The sequence below is a fragment of the Schistocerca nitens genome, chromosome 5, assembly GCF_023898315.1.
Source record: "Schistocerca nitens isolate TAMUIC-IGC-003100 chromosome 5, iqSchNite1.1, whole genome shotgun sequence".
Lineage (NCBI taxonomy): Eukaryota > Metazoa > Arthropoda > Insecta > Orthoptera > Acrididae > Schistocerca > Schistocerca nitens.
This window is the reverse complement of record NC_064618.1, coordinates 654,763,734-654,787,621: the sequence shown is the minus strand read 5'-3', so window position 1 is coordinate 654,787,621 and position 23,888 is coordinate 654,763,734. Positions and strand designations below refer to the sequence as shown.

The window sequence follows — 23,888 nt, the reverse complement described above, 5'->3', positions numbered from 1 at the left end:
GAGCAGTGGACATTTTGATTATAGACCCAACCCCTTAAGTGATTTAAATGTAAAAGTGGTAGTCATTTATTGTGAAATGTAAACAACAAAATACACTGGTTTATTAGGTTCACATCAAAGAAGAGAAATACTGTACTACAAAATCATAAATAATGACTTAGTCATGGTGTTTGGAGATAAATTATGGGACAATATCTTCTAAGTAGACAGTGTAGATGCAGAATTAAGCTACCCTTTACACACATTTGTAGAGTCTTCTTTTCTGCTAGAACAAACCAGGATGAATTTGAGCAAAACCAACAACAGGGAATGGATCTCTCTTGGGATTAAAATATCTTGTGGTAGAAAGAGAATATTCTATGTAACTCAGAGGACAAATTATAGTCAAGAGTTGAAACTGCTTTATCACCAGTATTATAAATTCCTTGTCTGTTTTTTTTTTTTTTTCTTTTTTGAAAAAAATGAAACACAGGCACAGAAAGTTGTTGAACAATAATTGAACAAAAGTATTAATATGAATGATATTGAGTTCACATTATGTAACTGACAAATAAGATGACACCTTGACATTCAATCCACTGATAATTATTGTGGACATTACTTCTAAATTAATTTATTGACACACACAATACAGCAACTTTGAGAAGAGCTTGTTTAATGTGACCATTAGTGTTAACTGGAATATGCATCCCAAAAATATTGCAATAAATTGTGGAATTAGTGATTAATAAGATACTGTGCTTATGACATCAAAGAATTACCAATTTGTAAATTTCCTATAAAATAAATTTTCATTACAGTGTAAAACTCCATGCTACACATTAGTTAGATAGGGAAAAACAGTCTGTATGGAAACTAGTTTTACTTTTTTTAATTTCACAGCTCATCCTAAATTCCCTCTTGTCAGGTGTTGATATATTAGTATAATTAAGTAAAGCATCACATCAGGTATAAATGCCCACGTTTCCCATATGAAGTCAAAACAATCTCTGGAAAGCATGTTGTACTGGTGAAATCTTTGACTGTTGATACATTTGTTTCAAATGGTTTATTTTCTGACATAGTCACATACAATTTCAAGTAGAAAATACTGGTTTTGTTTGTCACTGGCCATTTTCAAACCACAAGAAGGAAACAGTAGTTCACTCGAAAGCATTTCAGGGAAACCACTACCTCAATGTGATTTTTGCTAAGTGCAGGGGAGTGAACTCTGCTTCCTTCTCGTGATCTTAAAAAAGTCAATCACAGGCAAAACTAGTAATTACTTCTTGAAAATATATCTGACTGTCATGGAGAATAAACCACTTTTATTTATTTATTTTTATTTGTTTATTCATTCATCTATAGACAAATTTCTTTGTGTGGATGTTGTCATTACACACATATATATGTGTGCATCATTTATAATGGAGGTACATAAGATAATGGAACAAACAGGGTATACATAAGAAATTTATAATACAAATATACATATAGACAATTTATCACTGCATTACGTTAGGCAGAAGAGCCTGGGTCCAACAAGAGAAATGAATCATAAGACTCCTCTGATAATACACCTTGGCTTTATATTGTATGGAATAAATTTCAAACTACAATGTATTGTGTTTCCAAAGTTTCATGTATTTGTTGCTTACAAGCATATTCCCTCCTCTTTTTCTACTTCGTAACTGGTCAACCTGCTTATATATTTGTAATAATCTTAAGTTTCATGAAGTCTTTAATGGAATAAAAACTATTTTTTCATAAATATTCCTTAGGATATGCTTTAAATTTATAGAGTTCCTTTATGTTTTTGATATCTTTTGTCAGTTGATTATATACCTTATTCCTCAGTAAAAAATAGTTGTTTGGGTCTTTTTACTATTCATTCTATCCAGGCACAAATAATCACTCTATCTGGTTTTATGATCATGTATGGAGCTGTTTGCCACATATTTCTCAATTTATTCGTAAAAACTGTGATTTGGATTACATATTTACTTGGAACTGTCAGACTACCCCATTTTTTGAATAGCTCAATGCAGTAGGCCCTTTTGTGATTTTCAAAAATCTCTCTAATAGAAATCAGCTAAGATGTTCTCTGAAAATAGCCTCACAGTTTTGAAGTGTGCAAATAATACTCTAAGAAAGTATTAATTAGAGCTCAAGTCTGTTACCAGTTCATATAGTTTTCGGCAGTCATCTGTTGATGAGACTGTAAAGAAACACTGCACTCAAGATGTGAATGATTAAATTCCAATTCCATACCTGTTGTATCTATTTTAGTGTTTCTACTAATCTCTGTACATATGAGGGCGTGCTGAAAATTTTTACCTCCAAATTGTTTATATGAAAACTTGTAACGCTTTTTAAACAAAACAAACATGATCAATATTCTACATTTTTATTCTTCATGTCTACATATTTATTTCTCAATCTAGTCATCCTGGCGATGAACACATTTCTCCCAATGAGTAACAGTTTGTTGACATCATCTCTGTAGAATGTTTGATTTTGTTGACAGATCTAGAGTCTCATTTTTCATTATATGCCACACTTACCTAAGAGCTGCATCTGTGTTATCCAATGATTTTGTGTGCTGAGTTCATCAACCGAATTCCAATGGGTCTTGTTGTTTGCTATATACAGTCATCCACTCAAAGCTCTGTCACACACATTAAGGTTAATACCACTGTTTCCTTCATTACAAGCACTGCCAATCCAGAATCCCATAATACTGATGTTAATACAATCATCACCATACATTGCTTGCAGTCGTTTATGGGTTTCAATTGGTGGCATGTTTTCTGCTGTTAGAGACTTGAGTACAGTGTGCTGTTTCTCATGCACAGATATAGTGATGTTACACACCACAATGTTATACACTATAATTTTGAGCCCACTAATAGCAGAGGGCTGCAATTTGTGCCAGTGAGGCAGGGAAGTCAATCATATTGAGAACAGAATAAAAATTTCTGAGCCACTACTTTTAGCCTGCCCTCATAGTTTACAAATCAATCTCTTCACAACTTCACTTTTACACTGTCTCTGACAGTTGCTGGGCTGTAAAACTCTAATGAACGAGTGAACAAATGCAGTTGGAGGTTTCTTCAGAAAAAAAAGATAGATAATTGAAGACAAAAAAATCTGAGAGGATATTGATGTGAGCTGCCTAGAATTTGCAATACATCCACCAAATCTTACAGAAAAAATCTTTTAAGGGGAAATAGCAAACATAAACTGATCCCAGAATTTCAGCTGAAAAAACATAAATGCGTGAGAAACATAACAAAAAATGCACAAAAATATATAGAAACCTAATATATATTGTAATCAGAAAACCTTGGTACCCTGAATTGCCAATAAAGCATTTTAGTAGAAGGACTGGACATCAGGGTTTAGGACATTCAGTCACCATTTATTACACATAAATGCTTTATTCATCAAAGTTTTCAGAATTAAAACTTTACATGAAAATATAGATGATTTTTTAAATTCAAATGAACTTATGATTTTAAAACACTAATTCAACAATAAAAAGCTTTCTGATAGAAAAAGACAATAATTCAATTTAAAGGAACAAAAAAATTTGTTTGTCTCACCCTACAACAACCCCTTAGTGGGCAAGAGATCAGTAAGAAACACTTTACTTCAAATGACAATTTTAGCAATTGACAAACGGTCGGACAGAGAATGATAATTCTCATAATTTATTAACAATGGATAATAAGTGCAAAGCGGTGTGATCATGCTAATAATAATTAGCCTGAAGAAGGAACAAGATTATGCCAAGAAAGGTCAAGAATTTGATCCAGGGAAGTGAGCGATCACGAACCCTGCTTATTAGAGTAACTTTGAACAATATGCAATAATCACCACTAGCAGGGACAAGAGACCCTGATACCCTCAGTGAATACCACAGGCGAAATTCTTCATTCCCACCAATATTTTTAGGAAAGCATTGTCATATGAACCTCTTTTTCTTTTAGAAGTATAAAAATACAACACCAGTAAAAACACACCAGTCTTAATGCGCAACCCAAAGGTATGGTTATATACAAAACTAAAACCCTTTACTTTAACACAGAATTTAGTGACCGCTTGAAGAGCACAAGCTGTTAAAGCAAACACTCCAAAATTGTATCAAAGACACTGATGGGTAGTACAAAACAAAAACAACATATCTTTTATATGAATTCTGTGCATTGAGCGGGCTACAATAACACTTTCATGCACAATGGCAGACCCAGTTAATGCCTCACTAGCCCAACTGCCTGACAACTGGTGGGGGGACGAACAGAACTACTGTGAGATAACAGGCACGCAAAACAAGGCTCACACGCTCCAACCAGGCTCATATGCTCACACCTGTACATAGCAGTACAAGGCACACAAGCAATCAAGTATAACATAGACACCTGAAGTGTGGAGCATACATTAGTAAATATTAAATTGTCAAGATGCCAACTGGATGCACGCAAAATCAAATTAGCACAACTAAGCCCAGAACACGCGAATGAAACCTTAAGTGTAATGACACAGTTTCAATTGAGCATATGGAATACAATTTACAAACACTTGGGGAGCTACAGCCAAATCAAGAGAACAACCCAGGGAAATTTAAATCTTAAAATCTTTGGGTCAAAACAACATTTAAATTTGCCATAAAACTAGTTCACAAAGTATTCAGTTGCAGTCATTGCTTATCCAGTGCAGAGGTGACACCCAAACCTCTCCACCAAATATCTGGTGAGAAAATAAGGCTGTCAAGTATAATCTCTGCTCGGCAGTCCAGTCTGCTTGGAACACACTAAATGACAGCACTAAAAGAGGGAAAACAACAACTACCCACAATGATAAAAGATTTTCAAGGTATTAATGGCAGTGAAGTTCAAGGAGGGCTATGCCACATGTTGTCTAGTTTTAGCAACAGTCTTGTACACTCCTAAATGACCAGCCAGCACAGAACTGTGGAGATAATGGAAGACGGTTGGTACCAACTCCTTGGGTAGGCAGATCGTAAAATTCTTGCCCTTCCTTTCCATACAGCAAATCATACCTTTATTTAAAACATAATTTCCCCAGGAACCCACACTTAGTAGAATGAATAGAAGGCTCTTGATCCTGTTAGTGCTTCAGACCCAAAAAGATTTCTAGTGCGTCACTTAAGACATACACAAGCTATAGGTGGAGTTTCTCGACCACTTTCAACATGACTGTCCCTAGCTGAGGAGGTTAGCAATTTGATTTTCTGTGCCTCTAATGTGTTTGACAGTAATTTGGAAAGCCAAGATGTGGACTGCCTGAAGAGCAATCCTCCTCATCTCCCTTGGGCACCCCAACACACAACTTAAGGCATGGTTATCAGTCTCGAGTTGGAATTCCCTAAGCTCAAGATAAAATTTATCTAAGGCAAAGAGAACCACAAGAGTTTCCCACTCATAAAACAAATATATAAACTCAGCAGGAGACAATCTCTTCATGGTATATGCTATCGGACCGCATTGACCCTCAGATTCCTATAAACAATGGCAGCAATGCTGGCACTTGAGGCAACATTCTGTACAATAAACAGCAACTCAAAATTAGGTATCATCAAAACTGGTGGATTACTAGGAGCTTCTTTGATGGATTCAAACGAGGCTTGTTAACTTTTGCCCCACTCAAAAACCTCTCCCTTCCTACACACGCTATTAAGGGGGGCTGCCAGTTGTACCACATTAGGCACAAATTTGTGAAAGTTGGCCATGCCACTAAACCTGGCTACCCCTCCTTGTTCTTAGATGGAGGGAATTTATGCAAATCATGCGTATGTTCTTGATTAATTCTGGCACCTTCGGCTGACACCAAATGCCCAAGAAAGAGATCTGTCAACAGCCTATGTTAATCTTAGAGGACTTAAGAATGAGCCCAGCCTCACTAAACTGAAGCAAGACTTGCCCAAGATGTTCCAGATGTTCAGTAAAGGTAGTGTTATAAATAATGACATCATTCAGAGAGTTATAAATGGATTTTAATTTCAGATCACAGTAGCTGAGATAACGCAGCAGCTCCAGTTGAGAGGCTGAAGGAAACCAAATTAAATTCATATAGATTTCAGTGAGTGCTGAAGGCAGTGACCTGTTTGGAACCTACAGTTAAGAGAATCTGATAGTATGCTTAATTCAACACACTAAAGAAACATGCTCCAGAAACCACGTAAAACTGCTGTAGAGATCCAGAAAGGGAACAGACTCCAAAATAACCTTCTCATTCAATGCCTTATAGTCAACATCGGGCCATAGATAATCTCCCCCCTTGCTTGTTAGGGATGAGAAAAATTGGAAAGGCATAGGAGGGTGACAGTCTATACATGGTTTACCTTACAGGAACATCATCACCCAAGCAAATCTTGTACTTACTTCTGTTTCTGATCCCCAGTTTATTTGTCAGAACATCAGGAAAATGTGCAAGGAGTTGCAACAGGTTTTCAGCCTTGATTCAGTGAGATTACTGACATACAAATCAGAACCTTAGGCTTGGAGCGCGTTGACTTGGGCAACCCCTTGGCAAGAAAACAATGCTATCCACAGACAAGAAAAAAATTTGAAGTAAAAAATCTTACCAGCATAATATAATACAAGCCCTGTGCAGTGTTTGAAATTGCAACCCAAAGATAGGTTAACTGAAAAATCCATAACACCCAGTAAATCAGCCACGAAAAACAAAGAATACTCAACTTCCCATATATGTCACCTACCGGACACAACGTTTGTCCATTAACAGCTGATATCTCTGGGATGAGGCATAAAAGGGAGGCATTCTACAGATCACTTTAAATTCAAACTACCATTGGGAATATAACAACGAAATGCTACTACTCGAATCAAGCAAAGCACATACAGGCTCAGGCTTGGGTAAAATGGAAAGGGTATATAAATTTAAATATCATGGAGGAACAATAAAATTGAATGAGTTCAAAATATCTGTAACTGATGTAATCTGTGTTACTAAATAGATATCCTGATTCATGGTTCACATGAACAGTTGCAAGTTGCCTATCTAACATCTTGTTCAGTGCCAATCAAAATTTGGTTTTCAATATTTTGTGTAACAATTGACAGAATTTAAAAATTTGAAATGCTACTGTAATTTACTCATTAAGAGTTATGATGTTGGGTTATAGGTTTTAATAGGACAGTTGATGCAGTTGGACACTGTGTATATGTATCTTACCATGCAAAATACCCAGTTTGAACTCTTCCAGTGCTTGAGAATGAGAGCACTTAAGAAGTCCAATAAGATTTACAATAAACTTCCAGTTCATGTTAAATCATTCATTGAGGGTCTGACTAAATTAAAAAAAATAGCCAAACTTTATATTTCGGATAGCTCTTCCTGTTCCTTACAGAAATTTTTTTGACGATGTGAACTGAGTTTTCTTGTATGTATTATAAAGGGAACTTACTGTATAGCACAGGTATATCACTTATTGAAAGAAAACTTTATTTTTTTAATTAGACTGTAATCCTTACAAACTGTTCGTATCACTATTATTACTACTGTCTCCTTAACCCTTACACCACACTTTTGATGTATCCATTAACATTTAATTAAGGTTGTAAGCCTCATTACCATTTATGTATAGTAATTACTGTAATAATATGACACATTCTATAGTCTAGCACAACACTTGCATTAAGGATCCACAGAACTCAAAAATAAATAAAATAAAATTAAATTAAATAAAAATTTCTGTTCAAGCAGTAAAGTTGCCACATGAAGCATGAAAATTTAATTTGTTACTTCTTTACAACTAACTCTGTTCACATGACATTTTGCAGACATTGTCCATGTATTCCACTAAATGTCCCTGCAGAGTTATATAAGTGTACGACACACATTTTAGGTGATATGGCATTATAAAGAATTGAGATGTGTGAAAAACTAGCTTTTGCTTAAAACAGAGTACAAATTACCCAGACTGTACTCATTTAATGTTTGACAATTAGAGCACTTAGTGACTTCCAATGAACTTTGAACAAGATATCGAAACTTTTCTATACTTTTTCTTGTTTATATGCTTACGTTTAACACACTAACTCATTTGTAAAGTAATCAGAAGTTTGAAGATGCTCTGCACATTTGAGTTCAATTCCTTAAATAATCAGTGGTTTACTGCTAATTAATAAAATGTAAAGACCTTATGATCCAACTAAAAATGTTTGTCTCAAGTATTGGAGTTCTAGAAATAACAAAACAAAAACATTATACTAAAATTGTAAGGTCAGAATGTTTATATGGGTGTGAAGCTTCAATACAGAACTACAAGCTAGCTAGACTAGAGATGCTATAAAGACAAATTGTTGAACACAAACAAAAGAGTTGGAAAATGAGAATCAATGCCATGATTCACTGAAATATGTGTAAATCTTTAGATATAAAGGTTTGTTACCCTTTTTGAACCCTTCCACCAAATCTATGAGGTCAGGCTAACAAAACAAACATTCCTGAATTTCTGGAAAAAGACAAGGATAGCATGGATCACAGGACTACGGAAAAAAATTAAAAAACAAATCAAATACTCAGAAGCAACAAACCAAAACTTCTTTAGAACTAGGGTTTCCAATTTGGGTCTTCAGGGTAGGTAAAAAAATCATGGGTGAAAGAGAAAGAGAGAGAGGACAACTATTAGCAAAAAAGGAAACAGTGAGGTAAGTAGAGGAACTATAGTTGTTGTATGTTCCCAGCAGGTTAATACAATGATGAGAAAAATCTCAAGGACTCTGGAAGAAGATTTTACTGAATCGTCTGTGTTTTGTTATCCATCAATAGCTTGAAAGATGAAAGCACTTTTTAGAGCCATATGGAGACTCTGTTACATTAAAGTTCATATTTGTGATCATGCCATGTTACAATATGAGAACGTGTTGAAAAGTAATGCCTCTGAATTTTTTATCCTGCACTCAGTATTGGTTTAGGTATTACATGTCATTTATATAGCTCATCAGCTTTCCTGCTTCACTGACACAAATTCAATCCTCTGCCACTAGAGGGCTCCACATTGTGTAGCGTAACATGCCAGTGTGCAATGTACCTATCTCGGTGCATGAGCAACAGTATGCTGTAATTGAGAAAACTGAAAGCATTCATTCAAAAAGTTTGTCCATACGTGGAGCATCATCTCCTTCAGTGTGACATTGCCAGGGCACACTTGAGCACTGTGATATCTGCAACAATAAGACACATTGGGTTTACTGTTATTGTTCATCCACAATATGGTCCCAACTTGACCTGTCAGATTTACCTGTTTCCAAAACTCGGAGAATACCTTCAAGCTCTTCACTTGGATAGTAAGCAAGTGGTGGAAGTAGATGTGAGATTGTGGCTCCATCTATAAAATCAAACATTCTACAGTGAGAGTATCAAACTGGTCTCTCATTTGGAGAAATGTGTTTATCACCATTGAGAAACAGATACGTAGACACAGAGAATAAGGATGTAAAGTGTTGATAACATTTGTTTTATTTAAAAAGCTTTAAGAGTTTCCTCATTAAAAAATCAGAGGCATGACTTTTCAGCAAAACATTGTATATATAATCTGTTCTGGGTCTGACACTTTAATTGAAATTTATTTTATTTTGCAGCTTGCTGTTAATGCAGGTCACACAGAAGGTAATACCACTTATCCTACTACTATTCCTGGAGGTCTTACAAAAGCTAATGTCAGTGATCCAATCATCAAGAATATATCAGCTTTTGCACTGCCTGTAATTGATAGGAGATATGATGCAACTTTCAAGATAGGTCGAATAATCAGTGCAGAAACTCAGGTAAAGAAAAAACTCAACTTCAAAATATGATTGTAACATTTGGAAGTGCTGAAGTTAATGTGCTGCAATTTCAGTCTGTCCTTTTTATTGCTATTAATTATCAAGGACATATCTGTATAATCTCTTAAAATAAAATACTCTTGCATGTCACTGAATGGTACTACTGATTTATCAGGTTATTATCATTGTGATCAACAATAGTAATACCCCTCTTATTCTTTACAGCTAGCTGCATAAAAATATCAACTATTAGTGAAGAAGTTCTATTAAGGTTACTGTAATGAATAATCTTGAGCCTAATTTGTGAAAATTTTGCTGCTGCTGTATTAATGAACTGCTGCAAATATACCTCTTGCACATGCTTGTCAATGATTTTCACTGAAGTGATGAGGTTCATTTGGAGGAGTTCTTTACTAATATCAGTAGGCTATATCTTTTATTTAGAACTAGGCATCTTGCAAGAATCATTCTGTTAAAATGCCTCCTTTTTCTGTATTGTTTTTATATAACACCATGGTTATCAGTTTTCTTTTCCTTTGGTTTTATTATATTTCTGAAGGTTTCCCACTTCCTATTGTTGTCACTCCTATTTAATATTTTCAATTCATTTTTATTAAAATATGTACGTCAGTATGAGGTTGTGTTGGAAATTGCAACAGTGGAACTATGTTGTGTAAAAACAAAAGTGAATTATTACAAAAAAGTAAAATTAATAGTACTATTTATTTAAATCATGTAGTATCACTATTGGTTCCAAGCTGACAGAGGCATTCCAAGATGTCTGTGAATGTTTAAAATTAGACGTACCGTGTGCTATACACTTGATGCTTGTTTTTGCCACAACAAGAAAAATTAAACATCACAAGCACAGCAGAAGTTAAATGCAGTTTTAAATATGAACACCCATCTGGATATAAATATGTTGGTGCAGTATCATTAATGTCACTTTTTGTGTTATAATAAATGATGTTACTAACAGTGATTAGCTGGTTGGTTAGTTTCATGTTCCATGAATAAGTTGCCTGATAATTCATCATGGTATGAAATAAGTTATTGTATGTTCACATGCAAGTTATTGTTATTATTAATAATATTATATATATTTTTAAATACACAGATGTGAGTTAACTACTCCTACCTGCCACCTTTTACACTTTACAATAACAGAAATTCTTCCATGGAATATAAGGAGTTGGTTGTTGTTTTTACTTTTTTATAAGGATTAACCTATACAAGTCAACATACTTGCTGATCACCCTTATCTGAGCAAGAAGCCAGCATATGGATTCTGTAAAGCTTTTGATTTATTTTTCTACAACATAATCATAGTTTATGGGTTACAAAGGTTGTGTAAATTCCCAGTGAGATCACACACAATTCAAACTAAAGGAAGGTACACAATCAACTTGTACAGCATTACAACAAGATGCTCAAGCTTTCTATGCTCTTGATCTGTATCACTTTCTCGAAGGCAATACTTGTAACGCCTCTGTACTGTGGCAAGCCTTGCCTAGCAGTGTAGATGAATGTTCATAATGCAGATATGTGTCAGATGGATCGTAGATTGGAAGTACGAAGCACAGTAGGCCCATAAAGTTTATCTATTTAAATTTATTTAGCTTTGGAAGCACAATGCCTTTCACTGCATTCTAAAGGTAGTCTCAGGGGTTAACCTGTTTAGAAAGTGTTTTTTTTCCATCTGTGTGATAGGAAATACTTACAAAACTTGAGCAACCACATCTTGTTAGTGCTCTGAAACATAAATTTCTCTCCAACAGTGACATTTAGTTTTCTCAGTGATCCTTAAATAATGACACTCATTCAGATAATGCTGACTCAGTGGAGCCTTATCTGCACATGCATGACAGTGCATGTACAATTATGTTACAAAAAGCCATGCAAAAAATGTGATTTTTCTGGGAGTCATATGTGGGTTCAGTTGATTACAGAGATAAAAGGTCAAATCTATTAGCCCTTGGCCTAGTGACCATTTCTATACATATCAGAAGAAAGGGCATAATTTAGCTCTCCTATAGCACAGGGGTAAAATTTAAACATTAGACACTTCCTCCAGACCAAGCAAATTGAGGATTTTGGTTGGTTCTTTTGCATTATAATAATCAGTAGTTCTGCATACACACTGACTGGGTCACAACGGTAAAAGTCAACCATCAGGCAAGAAAAGAAATTATTGCTCATATGACACCTTTTGGAATTTATCCATCATCAGATATCCAGGAGCAATTGCTGCACGTGGATATGGTTTTTCTGCTTATATGTGAAACAAACATTTGCATATCTTTGTCACGTTTAGATTCTTTTGCATTAGGTGTAGTTTAGGACAGGCCTTAGGCAGCTTATAAAAGCACCATTTGTTCATGGGCGGTTCCTGAGAAATCCCAAAAAACCATAATTTTTGGGTACCAAAATTGGGGATGGCCAATTCTATTATCTCTGTTCACGGCAAATTGTAGAAATTTTCACCATCTATTCTTATGATGATATTCTCAGGAACTTAGAAACTTTTTTTTATATCATTACAGAGATCAGGAAGTTCAAAGTTACCATATTTATGTACATAAAATATGCCTGTAATATCTGGTCTGAGGAATAAATGTAGTTTTAACCAATGTAACACTTGGCAAGAGATGTGGGGTCATTCTGACGTCATTGCAAGGATTCTGAGTTCAGAAAACTATGTTTCTAGTTGGCTTTTTTCAACAATGAGTGGTGCCACATGGCAGTGTAAGCACCTTATAAAAATTTATTCTGTCATATTACATTCTTGTACTTGCAAATCAAACACCACGTTTTTTTGGCACACTGTAGGTGTAGCCTAAAAATGTTGTGCACTTTTATGTAAAGTAGCGTGCAGGGAACTTTCATTTGATGGGAGATGATTTTGTGTTAACCTTATATTATGCTTGCCAACGGCCTTGCTGCAGTTGTAACACCAGTTCCTATCAGATCTCTAAAGGTAAGTGCTGTTGGGCTCGACTAGCACTTGGATGGGTGACAGTCTGAGTCTGCCCAGTGCCACTGGCGAGGGGGAAGCACTAAGCCTTTGTGAGGTCAATTGAGGAGCTATTTGGCTGAGAAATAGAGGCTCTGGTCACAAAAACTGACAATGTCCGGGAGAATGGTATGCTGACCACATGCCTGTCCAAATCCACATCCAGTGACCCGTATCGTCTGAGGATGGCATGGCAGTCAGTCAGTGTCTGAGAACTGCTCAGACAGAGTTATTTTAGGCTTTCTTATTTCTTGTTTATACATGTCAAAGTATGTAAATGTGTAGAAAAATATAAATAAACTGTCAAAACTCTACTGACCTATAGAATTCTTTTTATAAAAGCAGCACACCCAGCTGTGGCAGGAGAAAGAAGGGAAGAAGTTGAAAAATGCTTCTACTGGAGAATAAAAAGGTGAATATTCTCCTGTTTAAAGAACTCTGAGAGAAAAAATGGGAACCAGCTGTTACAATCCTGATTCTATCTTCCTCACCAAAAATTTTGGCATGTGTTCATATTCACACGTTTTTTGTGCTCAAAGAGAGTAGCAGAGAGACAGTGGCAGTGGAAGAGAGGGAAGACAGTGCCAGACAGACAGGAAGAGAGAGGAGACAGTGATGGTCAGAGAGAGAAAGTGGCCATGAAAGAGAAAGAGAGCTATATGAAGGCAATTGCAGTGGGAGCCAAAGAGTGAGGAGACACTGGAAATGAAAAAGATGAGTGGAGACCATACTTAGGTTTGGGGGTGTGTGGACCCATCAAGACCACCGAAATTTAAAATGAAAAAATTTGATCATGCTGCCCCGTCCCATATACTCATGTATTAAAGTTGACTGCTCTAGGAATTGAAACCCCCACACCATTCCATCCTCGAGGGCACATGTGGAGAGGAGACAATGGTTGTTGAAGAGAAGGGCAGCAGACTGTAATTGAGAAAGAAAGAGACAGTGGCAATGGGAGAGAAAAAGAATGGGGCAAAGACAATGGCAGTGGGGCAGATTCGTGGAGAAGGAGACAGTGGTATGGATGAATGATAGAAATGGTTGAAGACTTTTGACGGTGGAACAGACAGACAAAAGAAAGTGCCAATTGGAGAAAAACCATGTCTCTGGGAGATGGATGTACACTCCTGGAAATTGAAATAAGAACACCGTGAATTCATTGTCCCAGGAAGGGGAAACTTTATTGACACATTCCTGGGGTCAGATACATCACATGATCACACTGACAGAACCACAGGCACATAGACACAGGCAACAGAGCACGCACAATGTCGGCACTAGTACAGTGTATATCCACCTTTCGCAGCAATGCAGGCTGCTATTCTCCCATGGAGACGATCGTAGAGATGCTGGATGTAGTCCTGTGGAACGGCTTGCCATGCCATTTCCACCTGGTGCCTCAGTTGGACCAGCGTTCGTGCTGGACGTGCAGACCGCGTCAGACGACGCTTCATCCAGTCCCAAACATGCTCAATGGGGGAGAGATCCGGAGATCTTGCTGGCCAGGGTAGTTGACTTACACCTTCTAGAGCACGTTGGGTGGCACGGGATACATGCGGACGTGCATTGTCCTGTTGGAACAGCAAGTTCCCTTGCCGGTCTAGGAATGGTAGAACGATGGGTTCGATGACGGTTTGGATGTGCCGTGCACTATTCAGTGTCCCCTTGACGATCACCAATGGTGTACGGCCAGTGTAGGTGATCGCTCCCCACACCATGATGCCGGGTGTTGGCCCTATGTGCCTTGGTCGTATGCAGTCCTGATTGTGGCGCTCACCTGCACGGCGCCAAACACGCATACGACCATCATTGGCACCAAGGCAGAAGCGATTCTCATTGCTGAAGACGACACGTCTCCATTCGTCCCTCCATTCACGCCTGTTGCGACACCACTGGAGGCGGGCTGCACGATGTTGGGGCGTGAGCGGAAGACGGCCTAACGGTGTGCGGGACCGTAGCCCAGTTTCATGGAGATGGTTGCGAATGGTCCTCGCCGATACCCCAGGAGCAACAGTGTCCCTAATTTGCTGGGAAGTGGCAGTGCGGTCCCCTACGGCACTGCGTAGGATCCTATGGTCTTGGCGTGCATCCGTGCGTCGCTGCGGTCCGGTCCCAGGTCGACGGGCACGTGCACCTTCCGCCGACCACTGGCGAGAAACATCAATGTACTGTGGAGACCTCACGCCCCACGTGTTGAGCAATTCGGCGGTACATCCACCCGGCCTCCCGCATGCCCACTATACGCCCTCGCTCAAAGCCCGTCAACTGCACATACGGTTCACGTCCACGCTGTCGCGGCATGCTACCAGTGTTAAAGACTGCGATGGAGCTCCGTATGCCACGGCAAACTGGCTGACACTGACGGCGGCGGTGCACAAATGCTGCGCAGCTAGCGCCATTAGACGGCCAACACCGCGGTTCCTGGTGTGTCCGCTGTGCCGTGCGTGTGATCATTGCTTGTACAGCCCTCTCGCAGTGTCCGGAGCAAGTATGGTGGGTCTGACTCACCGGTGTCAATGTGTTCTTTTTTCCATTTCCAGGAGTGTATATAGTGAGAGAGAGATACTGAGTATGGTTTCACTAAAAAACTAAAACTAAAAAGAAAACTATGCCCAAACAGTCCATGAAGGCCAATTGGTACCAAAGAGCTGCCATGTTGTCCTCAGACCACAGGTGTCACTGGTTGCAGATGCAGAAGGGCATGTGGTCAGCACACCGCAACTCCGGCCGTATGTCAGGTTATGAAACCAGAGCTGCTACTTCTCAGTCAAGTAGGTCCTCAGTTTGCTTTTAAAGAGGAGCATTTTTGCCTTTTGTGCTCTAACAGATGCATTTTTCAACTGGTGGTTAATGTTTCCATACTTGTATTGTTCACGACCCCCAGACAGAATTTTACTACCAGATGGCTTCTGTTTTCCCAACCACAGTTACAACCAAAGGCTTCAATGTACTTCACACCTGGTGGTCATGTTTGGAGGAATCTCAATAAGCAAGAAATTGGTTTTTGGTGATCTCAATGATACTCATACAGTCTCTTAATCCATTTCACCTGATCAATTTGATTGTGATTTTCCCTAACATTATGGTTGAAAATCTTACTCCCTAAAGTGTTGTCAAGTTCAAAGTCCATATCAAAATCCATATTTGTTGCTTCCAAATCACAGTGTGCCATTTGAGGGTAACAACAAGAACAGTAGGGCTATGCAGTTATCTCTATTGTCCACTGAGAAAAACTGATGAAATGGGACCTTGTAGTTGGTTCACCTGCTAAATTTCAGCACCCATCGGATTCCCAACTTGCCTTCCTCATTCTCTCAACGAAAAACACAAACACTCCCAAATCTATACAAACAGAAACTGCATTTAGCTCTGTTGGCCTCTAAGTGTTTTGTCCAAACAAATTGCAAAAATGCAGACTCTGCAGTTACCAAAGGAAAATTTCAGATTACTTAAAAAAATCAAAAGCTCTTTTAGACACACTTAGACCTAGCCACAAGCTTTGGTGCATGCATTGTAGTGCAGCAGTTATCATTGTTAGCTGATGTGGGTTGCTAGTTCAAACCATACCCCCTACAGTTAATTGTTATTTAGTATTTATCATTTTTGGAAGGTTCTTGAAATATATTATGTTTGTATATTCTAAAATACATTTATTGTTTTTCTCTTCTCTCACACATTTATTTTCCCATTGAAATCACTATGCCTGGATGAGGTTGCTAGACAGATACTAGTCTCAACACAAGACAGATTTTTCCTTTAAGATCCATGTTTCCCATACTATCTGCTTTCTAGAAGTGCCGAAAGAACTGTGAGTTGAGACCATCACAATGATAATGGTATTGTGATTGTTCATCTCCAGCTACCACTTTTTCTTAACTAATTTTCTTCCCCACATTAAGTGATACTCCTCTTATTATGCATTTTTTGCAGTGTATTACTGGAGGTGCCTCCTGATAGTAGGGTTTGACCTCCCTGGACATAAAAAATATGAGAACTTGACACTTAATAACTCATTAGCCCCCCTTCATCCTATTTCCCTAGTGTAATGTTAGCATTATATAAATCTTATGATTCAATTCTAGATAGTAGCCCGAGTGACAGCAGTGTGCGTGCATGCATGCATGCGTGTGTGTGTGTGTGTGTGTGTGTGTGTGTGTGTGTGTGTTTTTGTCATGTTGTTCAATCTAACTTCTTGACACTCTTGTGCTGTTGTGAAGTCCTTGGTATTAGAGATTTGTTTGCAAACATTATCTGTCTTTGGCAAATAATAAGGAGGGGGAGATGGGTTATGATTGCACCCAGTCATGCCTGTCATACATGGCATTCACTTTCCCATTCCTGGTGCCTCCTACTGCCTCAAGGGCAACAAACTCTACTTCATTACTACCCTTTCCATGTACACCCACTGCAAGACATGTGCTCTATATTTCTAGGTTCCACTATTCCAATCCACCCAAGCCTTTCCCAACAGTATCAGCCATTTGTCCTTCTTGAACTCTGTAAATTTCTCCTCAATTTCCTTCTTAATACTTGCTAATCATTACACATGTGAATCACAACACAACTTATAACTGGAGGAATGTGTTCTGTCGCTGTTTGATGAGTAGCTTTTTTTTTCTATCCTATTAAATTACTTTGTCAAAAACTGATTGTTTTCATTGTTATATTAGCCCATGTGAAAACATTACTTTAGGCACACACAGCATAAAGGGCAAAATTGTCTTAATCACCCTTTATTTCTAAGCAAATGAAAATTAAATGGCCTACAATATTATCACAAATTCGATTTCATGAATGCTAAACTGGAGTTTGAAATCAACAGCTTTATATTTGCAATGCTCTGTATGCCGTTTTCAGCACTGATATCTCGGCCGACAACTACATAGGAGCTATAGGAGTGATCACATAGGACTTTTTCAACTCAGTAGGGACAGTCATACAGTTGATAGAACTTGGCTTTCTTTTCTAAGAGACCAGACCAGTGATAGTTTCGGACTAGAACCAAATCACCTTCCTTAATCATAGGGCTCTTGGCTATGCAATCATGGTGACCTTCCTGCGAGCTTCATTCCTCCTCATTCTTGTTAGGGCATTTGGCAATTTTGTTTGTAGTTCCTCTTCTGGGGAAGGAGGTAATTGCACTGTGGCTGTGAGGGGCATAATTACTGGCCCCCCAAACATAAGTTCATCTGGGGAACAGCTTTTAGCATCGTGAATTAAACTGTTAATGATCTCTTTGAACTGCAGGAAATACGGAACCGATTTGGTGTTTCGAGCTGAACAGTGAATCCTTGCCAGGTTCCCCATTTTGTGAAAACCCATTAAGCTGCATTCATGGCTGCATGGTAAATGCTTGTCTGGTGAATACAGGGTCCACAAGAAAGACAGGTTGCAGCATGTACATCATGAAGGCAGGCCTGAGCTCACTCGCTTGCTTAACTAAGCAGACAAAATGCACTTCTAAACCTGTTAAATCACAACTGGGTGTGTATGTGCCAATGAAAATTACATCTTCTACTGGAATCTGGTATTGTGAAGTCTTATTGACTACTGGTCATACAACAAAATTTAAGATCAATTCTCGACATAAATGGTATAACAGCTTGTTTGTAGCATTTAATCTCTGCTGCATAACAGTCCTCATTTCATACAAGATGTGTTGTCTTATGCAACTGTTTATCATCTTGACATGATTTTAATTTTATTGTACCCCAATGCAGCCATAACGAATAATTAGTAGGCCTAAGCACTTTCTATCACCATAATAGTGGATTCCAGAAGAAGATGCAATTCTCATTTGAACATACACATCCAGTTATGAGCTAACAGGTGTAGAAATGCAGTTTTTCTGCTGAGTAGAGCGAGCAAGTTTTTCTGCTGAGTAGAGCAAGCTAGTGAGCAAGCTCGGCCTACCTTCGTGATGTACACACTGTGGCCTGTCTTTCACATAGGCTTCAGGTGAATGGTGATTCCTCACTGCTGCATTGTAGTGATCAAGGCCCAAGATATGAACTGTGGTCAATTGTTCAACAAGATCACTTTGGGGTTACCAAACTTATCAGTGTAATGCCACTAACACCTCACAAGAACAATAGCTGATGTGATTCTCATGGAATAGAACATAATATACAGGGTGTATCAAATAGAAGCATCTGGTTTAAAAAAAGCATAACTATTATGTTACTCGAGATATGTGTCGAACAATGTACTGTTGGAAAGAGCAGACTATCAAGTTTTACATGGTTCCTGATAGGTAGCAGCAGTGTATGCCCACTTCAGGTCTAGTAAAAATGGTGTCGGGACAACAGGAAGTGTTTTGTGTTCTACATTTTGCACAGTTCAGCATGACTTTCGTACTGGGTATGGTGCGGATCCTCCTATAGCACAGAACATTAGATAATGGCATGAACAGTTCCAAGAAACAGGTTATTTGTGTAACGGCAAATCGCTGGGCCATCCTCAAGTGCCTGACAGACTTCGAATGCATCCACCATAGTTTCACAGAGAGGCTGCAGAAACCAGTTTGCCATGCAGCTCAACATGCCCCCGATGTCCAGCTAGCATGTGTTGTGTTCACGTTTACACATGAAACTATACAAAATTCAGCTACTGCAAACTCTTCATGAAGGTGACAAGCAACAAACAACAACATGTGGAGTTCTGTAATTTTGTTCTTGGCGAGATGGAGGATGATGGTTTTCTTACACACTTAAGTGTTTAGTGACAGGGCAATATTCCATTTAAATGGAAAGTGAACCATCATAATGTGAGAATATGGAGTATGGAACAACCACATGAAGCTATACAACATGAGAGGGACTCTCCAAAATTTAATGTGTTTTGTGCAGTTTCACAGGAAAAGGTGTATGGTACTTTTTTTTTTTTTTTTTTTTTTTTTTTTTTTTTTTTTTTTTTTTTTTTTCCCCCGAGAAGTCTGATACAGGAAGCAAGTATCTTGATATGCCTGAGAACTTTCTTTTCCCACAGCCAGAGACTGATTTGAATGACTTCACTCATCAACAGGATGTGACACCGCTCACTGGCATCTGGAAGTGCATGTATTTTTAAATCAAAGGATTACTGAACATTGAATCTATCACACTGGAACAAATGATTCAACCTTATGTTACTGGTCTCCAAGGTCACCTGACTGTATGTGATTATTTCCTGTGGGGGTTTATAAAAGACTCTGTTTATATGCCTCCATTACCAACAACAATGAATGAACTGAGACCTCACATAACAGCAGCTGTGGAAGCTGTAACTCAAGACATGCTCCCTGCAGTGTGGGAACAATTTGAATACCGCATTAACATGTGCTGTGCATCTCAAGGGTGAATATTTAATACCTATGAAAAGGTATGAAAAAAAACACTTTTTGAATTTCCCATTCACCAAAAAACAAAAATCATTGTTTATGTTTACTAGTTTCAGGAATACAGGCATGCAAAATTGGATGATTCTTTTTCATACACCCTGTACTTTGTAAATTAATCTAGGATGGCAAAAAGAAACTGAGTTCCACCTCTGCCTATAGGGAGACTTCCCACTACATATCTACTGACAATAGTTCTCACATCGCAGATACAAAGACGTGCTGCATTAATCTCATAATTCTTTCTCTTGCTGGCTTAGCCCTCTGGCACAGAAGACACTTAGTTAATTGTTTGACAGTAACTGATTCCATCTTCTTGGAGTGCACATCCTGTTTCAGCATAGCGAGACACTTTGCCACCCAACAGTGTCTAAATAACAGGTGGGTCCACTCCATGAGCTTGGCCTGTCTTGCATTTCCACAAATGAGGTGGCCTGATGCTTCAAGGTCCGATGGCTCCCTTCCCTAATCCTTTTCTCAACCTTTTCCTCAGGCAACCAGGAGATGGGGGACACTCTCACTTGGCAGGGCCATCTGTTTCCTGCAGGACTGCGAGGCTGTACCAGGGAATCCACCTAAGCTGCCAGCAGCTGGGTAAGCCACACTGCTGGGGAGCACCCCTTCAGTGGCTCACAGAATTGCAGAGTATGTCTGCTCTTGTTCACTCAAATGCTGACTTTTTCATGCTCACAATCAATTATGACATTGATGCAACTCAGTCAATAAGCACGCAGGATTACAGGTACTGACAGTCATGCCACAACCAGAGCAAGCTTGTGTGATGTATATCCTTTACAGTGGCAATTACAATTAACACCTGCTTGTTTTACCAGCTTGGATTGTGCACCCATAAGTCCTCCAAAGGATTCAGTGAGGAGTTCACCACCCTTGCTGAATAACTACACAAAGCCAGCAGGAGTAATGTGACTGTGCTTGTCAGTTTTCTGTCACAACTCCCATAATAGAAGCAAAAGCTGTCAGTTGTATGTCATTATTGTTCTGAGATGCCACACAGCACCAATTGTCCTTGCATTTCCTTCCTTTCGAATTAAAATGCTGCACTGACAGAACATTGCTGTCATCCTGATTATTCAGATGGGAGTTTTTGCCTTGTCCTTGACCTGTCTGACCATTGTCTTGTCTGGTACTATTGGCTCTAGAAGTTTGATTCAGTGGTTGTGCATTGCTGTGACCCATTCCTAAGATAGGTACAGAGCAATAGTTTCTCTCCTCTTGAAAGTTGTTTAGTGCTGACAGTATTTCCAAAGACTGTTGTACACTGACAATTAATAATTGTTACCTCACCCATTCTGGTATCCTATTATATCTTAATGGAATCATTTCCTTCGGATCTATGGGTGTCTCTAGCTCCGCTATACAGCCAAATCTTCACAGAGAAAAAACTCCTGCAGACTCCTGCCACTAAGTCTGAAATGCGGCTCCGTCATCAGACATCATATAACTCTCTCCTGATGTGCACAGTTCTAGTAGTGAGCCAGGGACTCACGGCTCAGCTGCACAAGGTCTGCACCATACCATCGAGCTATTTCCACCACAGGCATGCCTTGGATATGAGGTGTTGTCCAAATGGTTCAGTAACTGCTGTTGACTGATTTTACCAGACTTGTGCCAATCTTGGAAACTTTTGGAGAGGTGCATGGGATGAACTTTCGAATTCATTCCACTAAAACACTCCCAGTTAGGGGAAATGTAAGGAATTGTCTGTTGTACAAACAGGTGAGTGTAGCTTCCAAGCAAGTGGGGTAATTCTTTTTTCATCTAATTCAAAATGCTAGTTCAAACCAGAACAGTAGTGGCTCTCTTGGTAGAAGTTTTAGATATAATATTATTTCATTGGTCTGCCTCAGTAGCCATTCCTATGGGTGCAGCCACTGGTGCTCACCAAAGTCCCTTCATCAGCTGACAAAAGGGCAGCAACCAAATCTAATCCTTCTGACAGCCTGCCATTCTCTGTGATGTGCATACTCAGAGCAGCCACTCATAACGTTCCCCTACCTTGCAATTTTTGGAGACAACAGCTGTCCCATCCCAGACCCAGAAATTTGCTGGACAGGCACTGCACTGGCAATCTTATCACCTATTTTAGATTCTAACTGAAATACCATGTATTACGTGGCAACCTTGTCCACAATCTTTGTTTAAAATTCTCCCAATTTTTTCCTCTGCTTACTCAAACCAGAATTCCAGAGTAATGAACATTTTGCTGTGAACATAAATGACTGTACTGGACTCTCCTACCCATCTACTCAGCACTTCAAGCTTAATTTTTTCACTCTTCAATTTCACAAGTGACATTTACTACTTGCTCATCAACCCCTTTAAACCTAACACCTATGAACAGGGCTTTTCCTCCATCTTATTCCATGCTACATTATTTTCAACTCAGACCTGGTCTAGCACATCACCATGCTTCTGCAGATCAACAGCCTGCACATCAGCAATTGCGGCTAAAACCTGGTTTTTAACTCTGACCTTAGTTTCTCACGTTGTGCACACAAATCTGCACTGAAAAAGGTGCACAATTCTGCACTTCGTACATGTGACTCCTGTAATTGTGCTCACAGTTCCAGTGTTTTGAGTTGTAATTACTGCCAGCAACTGGTCCATCATACCCTCCATCACATCTGCAACAACAGCTCGTCAAAAAAAGCGTCACTTGCCAGGTTGTGATTTGCAACTGCAACTGTTGATGGAGGCATGGGAGTCTCATTGATGTCGGCATGCTGAGGGCAGTGATGTCAGTGTCAGTGTCACTGGTGGCACTGTGGGCCACAACCGCATTGGTCGGCACTGCCACACTGGTGGCGGCTTAGTTGCAGCAGTGTCAGTCTTAGCTGTGGTCAGCAGTTCTCATTCCCGGGGCAAGGAGCCAGGGTGGTCTGAGAGCTCACCCACCTTGGTTGCTGAGCATTGTCTATTAGCAAGGAAAACCCCATACAAAGGCTGGGTTCTGCTGCTTCTGGAGGAAGGTGCTGTGCATGACCTAGTAGATAGTGTCGGAAGTTCCATGCGGCTTTTCGCAGATGATGCTGTAGTATACAGAGAAGTTGCAGCATTAGAAAATTGTAGTGAAATGCAGGAAGATCTGCAGCGGATAGGCACTTGGTGCAGGGAGTGGCAACTGACCCTTAACATAGACAAATGTAATGTATTGCGAATACGTAGAAAGAAGGATCCTTTATTGTATGATTATATGATAGCGGAACAAACACTGGTAGCAGTTACTTCTGTAAAGTATCTGGGAGTGTGCGTGCAGAACGATTTGAAGTGGAATGATAATATAAAATTAATTGTTGGTAAGGCGGGTACCAGGTTGAGATTCATTGGGAAAGTCCTTAGAAAATGTAGTCCATCAACAAAGGAGGTAGCTTACAAAACACTCGTTCGACCTGTACTTGAGTATTGCTCATCAGTGTGGGATCGGTACCAGATCAGGTTGACGGAGGAGATAGAGAAGATCCAAAGAAGAGCGGCATGTTTCATCACAGGGTTATTTGGTAAGCGTGATAGCATTACGGAGATGTTTAGCAAACTCAAGTGGCAGACTCTGCAAGAGAGGCACTCAGCATCGCGGTATAGCTTGCTGTCTGGGTTTCAAGAGGGTGTGTTTTTGGATGAGGTATCGAATATATTGCTTCCCCCTACTTATGCCTCCCGAGGAGATCACGAATGTAAAATTAGAGAG

At 39.1% G+C, this 23,888-nt stretch overlaps 1 protein-coding gene across 1 annotated transcript in view; it reads left to right on the top strand.

Moving 5' to 3' along the window:
- LOC126260640 (uncharacterized) overlaps positions 1 to 23,888 on the top strand; it is a 564,809-nt gene that overhangs the window by 365,623 nt on the left and 175,298 nt on the right. The window contains exon 9 of the mRNA XM_049957978.1: positions 9,609 to 9,794. Within this exon, the coding sequence (XP_049813935.1) occupies positions 9,609 to 9,794 (186 nt within the window). The remainder of the gene's footprint in view (positions 1 to 9,608; positions 9,795 to 23,888) is intronic.